The sequence below is a fragment of the Eptatretus burgeri genome, chromosome 8 (genome assembly GCF_056783735.1).
Source record: "Eptatretus burgeri isolate ZD-2024b chromosome 8, Ebu_testis_v1, whole genome shotgun sequence".
Classification (NCBI taxonomy): domain Eukaryota; kingdom Metazoa; phylum Chordata; class Myxini; order Myxiniformes; family Myxinidae; genus Eptatretus; species Eptatretus burgeri.
In genome coordinates this window covers 40519140-40529795 of record NC_140968.1, presented here as the reverse complement: position 1 = coordinate 40529795, position 10656 = coordinate 40519140, and the positions used below count along the sequence as shown (strand labels likewise).

General features: G+C 48.8%; 1 protein-coding gene across 11 annotated transcripts in view; it reads right to left on the bottom strand.

The window, feature by feature from the left end:
• The window catches only part of LOC147021593 (protein CBFA2T1-like), a 269262-nt gene that overhangs the window by 12056 nt on the left and 246550 nt on the right, over positions 1-10656 (bottom strand). For all 11 annotated transcript variants that reach the window (XM_085891703.1, XM_085891710.1, XM_085891709.1 and 8 more), the window contains one exon: positions 9248-9543. In XM_085891703.1, coding sequence (XP_085747829.1) covers positions 9248-9543 — 296 coding nt within the window. The remainder of the gene's footprint in view (positions 1-9247; positions 9544-10656) is intronic.

Sequence of the window (10656 nt, the reverse complement as noted above, 5' to 3'; positions counted from 1 at the left end):
TTGAACCTAACACCAAGATATCCTTGTTCAGAGCACGTCACGGAGACATGGCTGAGTTCTTTGAGATGGAAGACACGATGACATTCTGCAGTGACATCAACGGTCTGTTGAAAGAACTTGGGTGTGATCACGATCTTGCAGACTGGCGCCTCTTCATCGACTCGGGGAAGAACAGCTTGAAGGCTGTTTTGCTCCACAATGGCAACGAGAAACCATCAGTCCCACTGGCTCACGCGTTCGGCATGACAGAGACCTATGAGACTATGCGGCAGCTGCTTGATTCCATCAAGTACAATGACTTCAACTGGCACATCTGCGGAGACTTGAAAGTGGTGGCGCTGTTGTTAGGGCTGCAGTCAGGCTACACGAAATACATGTGCTTCCTTTGTCTCTGGGATAGCAGAGACGACAAGAATCACTGGACGAAGAAAGATTGGGAAGAGCGAAAAGAGCATGTACCTGGTCGACACAACGTGAAGCATGTCGCCCTTGTCGACCCAGCCAAGGTTTTCCTTCCACCACTCCACATAAAGCTCGGCTTGATGAAAAGTTTTGTACGGGCAATGGATCTGAATGGGCGTGGGTTTTTATACCTCAAGGAAAAGTTTGGCAACACCTTGTCGGAGGCCAAGATCAAGGCTGGTGTCTTTGTTGGACCGCAAATCCGACAGATTATGAAGGACGAAACTTTTCCGACAACTCTAAACCCCAAAGAGCTGGCAGCGTGGAGGAGCTTCAAAGCTGTGACGGACAACTTCTTGGGGAACGAGCGCGCGGACAACTATGAAGAAATAGTGCAGCAGCTGCTGGAGTCCTTCAGGAAACTTGGCTCCAGGATGTCCCTGAAAATCCATTTCCTACACCAGCACCTGAACTTCTTCCCTGACAACTTGGGAGCAGTCTCGGACGAGCACGGCGAGCGATTCCACCAAGAGATTTCACTCATGGTGACGCGTTACCAAGGGCGGCACAACCCGAACGTGATGGGCAATTTCTGCTGGTTCCTGCATCGTGAAACTGAGACAGAGCAGCACAAACGCAAAGCCAAATGCCTAAAGCATTTTTAATTACATTCTAGTGGAGTTTTTCTGTAATTTCTATAATTTTGAAGCATTCATGATGAAATAAATGAATAAATGAATTTTTGTAAATTTCATTGAAATTCTGACTTCTAGGCAATGGGAATATTTCTGTAACTGAAAATCCTGACGTGATACAGCAAAACGGTTATGATTTTTGAAATCAGCGTACCCAAATTAGTCTAAATCAATTTACACATCTCCAGTAAAAAATTTTTGTTGTTCAGTGTTTTGGAAAATTTGTGTAAAACGCTGGTACACGTCGAATACGTTATGGGTACGTTTTGTATATGTTAAGACCACGCTGAAAAACACTGCCATAAGTGGTAGTACGCTGGCTTTAAACGTTGAACTTTTGGGTTTTCCTCAAATTTTTTCATGCTTGAAATTTTACGACGTATGCCGGCGTATGACTCACATGTTCCGCTACGCTGGCCATAAGTTGTAGGCACGTTATGCGATCGTTGACACACGTTGAAACACGTTACTTGTAAGTTACTCATAAGTCGAAACACGTGGAAGTAATGTTTAGCGTACCCGAAACTTATTTCTGACCAATGAGTAACGTTTTGTAAGCACGCTACACGAACGTTGTTCACACTTTGCAACACGTTACTTGAAAGTACTACTATTACTACTACTACGACTACTACTACTACTACTACCAACATCGACATCACTAAATTCTCTCGAACTACTACTACTACTACTGCCAACATCGACATCACTAAATTCTCTCGAACTACTACTACTGCTACTACTACTACTACTACTACTACCATCGACATCACTAAATTCTCTCCAACTACTACTACTAATAACATCGACATCACTAAATTATCTCGAACTACGACTACTACTACTACGACTGCTACTAACATCGACAGCACTAAATTCTCTCGAACTACTACTACTACTACTACTACTGCCACTGCTAGTGACATTGACATCTACTCAACATGGAGTCTGGAACACTGACGGGTTCCTCTTGTGAAGCCCATTTGTTTATACCAATTCCCCTAAACGCTGCCAATACGCCATTATACGGTAGCTGTAAGTTAGAAACATGTTCAGTAAGTTCTGTGGTCGTCCGGAAGACGTCAATCAAATTCGTCTACATACGTCAATGTGCGTTTGAGATACGTTAAACATAGGTTCAAAGCACGCTACTCATAGGTTCAAAGCACGTTACTTGTAGGTTAAAAATTAAGTTTCGGGTATGCTAAACATCACCTCGACGTGTTTCGACTTACGAGTAACTTAAAAGTAACGTGTGGCCGACGTGTGTAAACGATTGCGGAGCGTGCCGAGAACTTATGCCAGCGTATGTGGAACTTGTGAGCCATACGTCGAGTACGTCGTAAAATTTTCAGCATGCTTGAAATTTCACGACGTACTCGACGTACCACGTAATATGCCAGCGTACTTGATTGTTTTTCATCGTGCTCCTAACGTATACACAACTTACCCATACCGTATTCGACGTGTCCCAGCGTTTTAGACACATTTTTCATAGGTCGGCATACGCTGGCTAAATCGTCAAGGTGTGACTGCGATGGTGACACTTCCAATTTTCAGGAGGGTATGATTTAAATCAGTGAGCAGCAGGTTTTTAACAGAGAACGCCACGAGTTCGTCGGTGATACGTGCAGCGCACTATGACTAAGTTAAACTATCGTTGGGCATAGGTTGTGAACGCCGAAAACAGGCTAAGCATTCGTTGGTATAAGTTATCTTTAACACAACGAAACGTTCTGTGCCCGTTACTAATACGTTATGCATACGACCAACACGTTATGAATACGACCAAAACTTAAAAAAAAAAAAAACGCAAAACTTCAGCGTACGCCAACGTTTTACGTGCATTTTTATACGTTGCCATTCCTGGCTAAAACGTCAAGGTGTGACTGGGCCTTTAGAACAGGCCACAATGGTTTCTTAATAAACTTTTTTTTTCCACTTTCCTCACTCATATCATGGAGGAGGAGGATATTGGGACCATACTCTGTGCAGAGCGTTGGTGATGCCTAAGCAGTCTTTTTGGCTATGGGGCACAATCCTGGACGGGTCGCCACTCCAACACAGTATACCAGCATGTTGGCACTCATTTTGCCGACTTCGGAAGGATGACAGGTTAAGTTAACCCCACCTGGTATCAATTCAACAGCTGAGCGGGATTTGAACTCAGGACCCTCGGATCCAAAGCCCGCCACCCTAACCATTAAGCCAACACTCGGCTTATATCATGGAATGCCTGTTCATCAAACCTACAAATTGCTGGTTACATCACAATGCTTATAAACACCCGGAGATGCCAGCATTCGTGGCTATATTTCATTTCCACAAATGTCATAACCTCGAGAATCTCTTAAACGAAGCTGATTACAAAATTGAAACTGTGAAAATGTGCAGGGTGTTTGTCTGACGGATCGGCGATCGCTAATCGCTTGCCAAGCCAGTCCTTGCTTATCAACCATTTCATTGGAGTGCTTGTTTGAGTGCTTATGCCACTTGGCAAGCACTCTACAAGCTGCTTGGATAGTCATTTGCAACCCATGGTGATACACAGCAAAAGTACCCACTGTCCCTCTGATAAACACGATCAAAAATACATCAATCGACCATCTGCCTATGTTGTGCCCCATGGCGTAACGGTGCCAAGCCTGCCATTCCTTATCAATGGATGGATGAAGGGTAAGGACGGATGAAAGGAAGATAGATGGAAGGGATGGATGAAGGAAAGGGAGAGATAGAAGGGATGGATGGATGGAAAAAACCCGTGTTTGTAAACCATGGCAAGATAGTAGATGGCAGTGTAAATGATGATCACAGCTGTTGTCGTTTTTAAATATAAAATAACAAATTGACATTCAAGACAATGTTTGGTGATAATGTAAATGAAGGCCATATATAAATGTTTGATTCGTTGTCTTAGTTAATCTGACAAAAGTTTAAAATGTCGCCTTCACCAGTCCTCAGAGCGGTCATGCTGAGCACTGCCAATAGATGCTCGGAGACACACTCCCTTGTGGAGTACTTTGGGGGTTATTAGGGGAGAGCCGTTTCCAAAACCCAAGCTCATTGCAGATGCAACAGGGAATGTAATAACAGACGAAGCAACAGCAGGTGGAAACTCATTCATTTCTTACACCTTGTGTTCACTCTGTGAGATTGGAGTGTTGCGTGTTCATGAACAACTGTGGAACTTGCTGTGAATCGACTTTCCATCCATCCATCCCTTCCCTTCATTTCTTGGTTTATCATTGCTCCCCACCCCTCCATACATATTCTCATTCTCTCATTCTCATTCTCATATTCTCTCATTCTCTCATTCTCTCATTCTCTCATTCTCTCATTCTCTCATTCTCTCATTCTCTCATTCTCTCATTCTCTCATTCTCTCTCTCTCTCTCTCTCTCTCTCTCTCTCTCTCTCTCTCTCTCTCTCTCTCTCTCTCTCTCTCTCTCTCTCTCTCTCTCTCTCTCTCTCTCTCTCTCTCTCTCTCTCTTTCTCTCTTTCTCTCTTTCTCTCTTTCTCTCTTTCTCTCTTTCTCTCTTTCTCTCTTTCTCTCTTTCTCTCTTTCTCTCTTTCTCTCTTTCTCTCTTTCTCTCTTTCTCTCTTTCTCTCTTTCTCTCTTTCTCTCTCATTCTCTCTACGTTAATGAAGTGATAAACAATGGATAGTCATGATGCGTTTTGGAGGTCCTTATGTTGTGCTGCGGTGTTTGTGTTATGTTTTGAGCCCCGAGTGTCGGGCAGTGTGTGCGTTGGGTCGATGAGAACTTTTTTGATGGTTGGAGATGCTGCTGGGTTTGATTCCATAGTTTGAATTTTGGGATTCGGCTCGGATTGAGAGATTCTGGGGCTTATCGCATTTTGCTTTTAAAACGTGTGCTGAAATTAAAGGCATGAAACACTGGCATCTCTGGGCATGTATAAGCACTGCGGCTCGGGTACAATGGGCACAAGGGTCTGTTGGCCTTTCTGGGTTTGGACTGTGGGGTTGGGCTTCGCGATGGGTCCAGCTGCTGGAGGGGTGTTTGTTTTTCTCGTTTGCACGTTCCAGGGTACTCCGGCATCTCGGGGCAATGTGTGACCCCCACAGAGAGATCCAGTTCCAGAGCAGGTAAACAGAGTGGCAGCCGAAGTTCAAGTCGCATACCTCAAGGGAAGTCTATGTTATAATGACCAAAAATGGTACGTGCTGTTTGAAAATGAGGGGTGGTTTTGCTATCCTGTTTTAACATACCCCATTTCATTCAATCCTGTACTTAATGCCAGCAGACAGGACCATCCTCCCCGCTTCCCCTCAGGTCCCCCTCCCAAATGCAAGTATAACCCCCCCTCCTTTCAAGTCCAGAACACCCACTTCCTCTCCCCACTTCCCCCTCCTTGCAACCCCATCCTCTTCACTCCCACCCCTACCTCCCAGAATGTATAGCAATGTACAGTGAAGCGTCACTCTCCCCCCTTCCTCACTCTCCACTCCGAGCTCCCCCTCCCTTCTCTCCTCGCTCTCTCCTCCTAGTTCCGCCTTCTCTCCCCTCCTAGCTCCCCCTTCTCTCCCTCTGAGCTCCCCCTTCTCTCCCTCCTAGCTCCCCCTTCTCTCCCTCCTAGCTCTCCCTTCTCTCCCTCCAACCTCCCCCTCCTCTCCCCTCCCCTCCGTCCTCTCCTCTCCCCCTCCCCTCCGTCCTCTCCTCTGCCCCTCCCCTCCGTCCTCTCCTCTCCCCTCCCCTCCGTCCTCTCCTCTCCCCCTCCCCTCCGTCCTCTCCTCTCCCCTCCCCTCCGTCCTCTCCTCTCCCCTCCCCTCTGTCCTCTCCTCTCCCTCCCCTCCGTCCTCTCCTCTCCCCTCCCCTCCGTCCTCTCCTCTCCCCCTCCCCTCCGTCCTCTCCTCTCCCCTCCCCTCCGTCCTCTCCTCTCCCTCCCCTCCGTCCTCTCCTCTCCCTTCCCCTCCGTCCTCTCCTCTCCCCTCCCCTCCGTCCTCTCCTCTCCCTTCCCCTCCGTCCTCTCCTCTCCCCTCCCCTCCGTCCTCTCCTCTCCCCTCCCCTCCGTCCTCTCCTCTCCCCTCCCATCCGTCCTCTCCTCTCCCCTCCCATCCGTCCTCTCCTCTCCTCTCCCTTCCCCTCCGTCCTCTCCTCTCCCCTCCCCTCCGTCCTCTCCTCTCCCATCCGTCCTCTCCTCTCCCCTCCCATCCCTCCTCTCCCCTCCCATCCATGCTCTCCTCTCCCCTCCGTCCTCTCCTCTCCCCTCCGTCCTCTCCTCTCCTCCCATCCCTCCTCTCCCCTCCCATCCGTCCTCTCCTCTCCCCTCCGTCCTCTCCTCTCCCCTCCCATCCGTCCTCTCCTCTTCCCTCCGTCCTCTCCTCTCCCATCCGTCCTCTCCTCTCCCCTCCCCTCCATCCTCTCCTCTCCCCTCCCCTCCGTCCTCTCCTCTCCCCTCAGTCCTCTCCTCTCCCCTCCCCTCCGTCCTCTCCTCTCCCATCCGTCCTCTCCTCTCCCCTCCCATCCGTCCTCTCCTCTCCCCTCCCATCCGTCCTCTCCTCTCCCCTCCCATCCGTCCTCTCCTCTCCCCTCCCATCCCCTCCCATCCCTCCTCTCCTCTCCCCTCCCATCCCTCCTATCCCCTCCCATCCATCCTCTCCTCTCCCCTCCCCTCCCATCTGTCCTCTCCTCTTCCCTCCGTCCTCTCCTCTTCCCTCCGTCCTCTCTCTCCCCTCCATCTTCTCCTCTCCCTTCCCCTCCCTCCCTCCATCCTCTGCTCTCCTCTCCCTCCGTCCTCTCCTCTCCCTTCCCCTCCCTCAGTCCTCTCCTCTCCCTTCCCCTCCCTCAGTCCTCTCCTCTCCCTTCCCCTCCCTCCGTCCTCTCCTCTCCCTTCCCCTCCCTCCGTCCTCTCCTCTCCCTTCCCCTCCCTCCGTCCTCTCCTCTCCCTTCCCCTCCCTCCGTCCTCTCTTCTCCTCTCCCTCCGTCCTCTCTTCTCCTCTCCCTTCCCCTCCCTCCGTCCTCTCCTCTCTCCATTCTCCTCCCTCCGTCCTCTCCTCTCCCTTCCCCTCCCTCCGTCCTCTCTTCTCCTCTCCCTCCGTCCTCTCTTCTCCTCTCCCTCCGTCCTCTCTTCTCCTCTCCCTTCCCCTCCCTCCGTCCTCTCTTCTCCTCTCCCTTCCCCTCCCTCCGTCCTCTCTTCTCCTCTCCCTTCCCCTCCCTCCGTCCTCTCTTCTCCTCTCCCTTCCCCTCCCTGCGTCCTCTCTTCTCCTCTCCCTTCCCCTCCCTCTGTCCTCTCCTCTCCATTCCCCTCCCTCCATCCTCTCCTCCCCCTTCCCTTCCCTCCGTCCTCTCCTCTCCTCTCCATTCCCCTCCCTCCATCCTCTCCTCCCCCTTCCCTTCCCTCTGTCCTCTCCTCTCCTCTCCTCTCCCTTCCCCTCCATCATCTCCTCTCCCCTCCTATCCCTCAATCCTCTCCCCTCCTCTCCTCTCCCCCACCCCACCCTTTCATATCCCCATCAGTGAAGCGATGGGTTGCATTTGCTGGTGATAAATAAATAAATGCTGATGCACAAAGGTGACCTGAGCTACCTGTACTTTTTAAAGGGTCTCCGGCATGCAGTTGGTGGTATAATTTGGGGGTTGTCGAGGTGTGATAATAACCCTTGCTCTTTTTGACCAGGTTGGTTCCTCGATAGCAGGAAATGAAATGACCTGCGATGGAGAGGTTTCTTGACAAGTCAGTGAAACACATAACAACATCGATGGATAATTGCTCACGGTCACCGATTATGTCTAATTAATGATGGTCATGAATGTAAAGACAAATGTGACATAACAATTGGCAATATCATTTACAAGTATCGTCATCAACCGTCGAAGTTGTTCAAAAACAAAATAAAAACACAATGGCCAGCACATGGCCCCGAGTGTCCAGTCTGGGCCTGATTCCCAGTCAGACTATAAACTGTCATCCTGGTGCCTCACTTGTCGGATGTTGAATCAATGAGTAAGCATTTTTGGCCGAGGGATACAAAGCAGGTGTGCCATCCGCTCGCATTCCTTGGTGAACATTAGCAATCACACAGTCCATTTCAAAAGAACAGACCGTTCTGAGCAGTACCCTTGCCAAATTATACGCTCTGATACGCATGCCCTCATCCCAGGAAGCATTGCGACTCCCACACATGATGCAACCAGCAGCCAGGTGCTTCATTACCCATGTTATTCTCCTTGTGGTACAGTTGCGAAAAATTAGTTTGAGACGCCACATTAAGTGCACCCACTGTGCTTTAGCTGCGAGATCAAGATATCACAGTTGATATTGGTGACACGTGTCAAGAGATCTCTTTCCCTGCACCCTCGGACAATTTCGACCATTCGTTGAGAGAAGCAGTCAATGCCATGCACATTGACTCGTGGCGTGGCCTGCAATCGCTTGTGGCAGGCGGCGCACAAAAGCAGGGCCAACATTCAAACTTGAGACTCCTGGGATGACACTTACATTATTTGCAACTGCAGTGTTTCCAAGCCACAGCCCTGAGAGGACTGGCTGGCTGAAAATAAGCTCCAAAGTCAACACAGCAGCACTTTTTCCCCAGTGTGTGTGTGTGTGTGTGTGTGTGTGTGTGTGTGTGTGTGTGTGTGTGTGTGTGTGTGTGTGTGTGTGTGTGTGTGTGTCAATGCGAGTGTGCGACTGAATAAGGTGGAGAAAAGCATGCTTGCCAAAGAGACAATGGTCCATGTGGATTTTGAACCAGAATCGCAATCTCAATGCATCACAGGAGGCAGTGGCATTTTGGATGAAATCCTCCTTTAAAAGGAATGCTAAGCGGTCTGTCCCATCTGTATTTATTTATGTGTAAAAAAAATTTTTTTTTTTTAATCTTTCTCCAATTCTATTTAACTTCTGCCAAATCTATTTCAGCTCGGTATTTCGAGTTGGCCAAAACAGTGACGATGCAAGCTTTACCTAAGCAACCACGAAACCACTCATAAAGAAGACAACAACAAGTGCACTGATGAAGTATTGATGCTTACGAAATACCGGCAACATCTCACACCAACCTACCCAAGTACAGAAATGACGACGTACGAAAGTATTGAACGAACAACTCATCAGCAAGTTCTCATTTTGTTATAACACAGAGAATAGGGATAAACTGCGTTGAAGGAAAGGATTTTCCAGACCATACCCAACGTGCGGTGCCGGTCTCCTGGAGAGTCGCGTGGTTCACTATGTCTGCCATAGGCTTCCCGGAAAGCAGGTGTGCCGGGAGCCATTTCATCGGGGCCATAGCGGTGGTGGTGGCCCTGTGGCGGAGGTGGAAGGCCCGTGGTATGGTGGAGATGACCGGGAGCACCGTTGCTTGGGCCGTGAGCCGGGAGGCTGTGACCCGGGCTAAAGCGCTGCAAGGGACTCAATGAGCATACCCGTTTCGGGGCAGGCTCAGATGTCAGCCCATCACGGTCCAACCCATTCTCTTTCGCTCTGCCAAACAGGGTCGTAAATGGGTCCTTGAACTTTCATTCAGATTTTGAAAGCAAAGTACAATTATCATCATTTGCACCTTTATAGAAACTGTCATAAACTAGAAGGGCACTCGGTAGAGTGCATACCTCCGCCACGCAATGCCTGATCCACCAGAATATATCAGGCCAAAGACATTTTTGAGATGTTATATATTAGTTTAGCCCGATCTCTCAATGGTGAAGAATCATTTAAAAAATTATCAGATCCAGATCCGGATCCTTGCAACACACTCAAACTGTCCACCAAGTTTCGTCCGAATCCGTCCACAACTTTTTGAGATATGGTGCTATATATCGTGTTTGGCCCTATCTCTCAATAGTGAAGAATCACTTTTAAAATTCAAGTAGTCGAATCCGGATCTAGGGTCTTCACCAAAATCGAAACAGTTCGTCCTTGTCACACACCAAACCTGTCCACAACTTTTTGAGATATCCTGTACAGAAACAGATAGAAAGGGGTTAAAACATAACCTCCTTCATCTTCGGTGGCAGCGGTAAGAAGACTATGCACAATGTTTTGCAATTCAGGTAAGGGTAGTATCAAGGAGTACGCCTCTAAGCTGTCAAGCCTGGGTTCGAATCTTGTTCCAGCTATAACCTGTCCTTTCACAGGCAGTGTGATTCATCGCTGTGTGTGCCGTCCCTCAGATGAATGTTAAACTGGGTGTCCCGTCTGCCGCCATAAGTTGGTGGGACGTTAAAGATCCCACAGTGTCCTTCGCTAAGAGTAGGTGAGCCGTCTCCTGCACCCTGGCCAAATTCCAACATTCCTGCCATAACCTACAGAGGGCACTGCATCAGCGGCACAGACGAGCCCTCAGCCAATGATGCTGCCCCACAGCCTTGTGCTGCATATGAAAGAATAAGAAGAACCTCGAGTATACGTATAGGTGACAGAGCTCAAGCAGTGGTAATCTACTCAAGAAGAAGAATTAAAATGATAAAAGAAATACAGTTTATACAGTCACTTCAATTTTTACAGCTGAGTTACTCCGAGGTAGCTTTGCATTTGTTCTAATTTTACTTTGCAATTTATTTAAATATACATTATGGAAAACTTGAGATCAAAGAG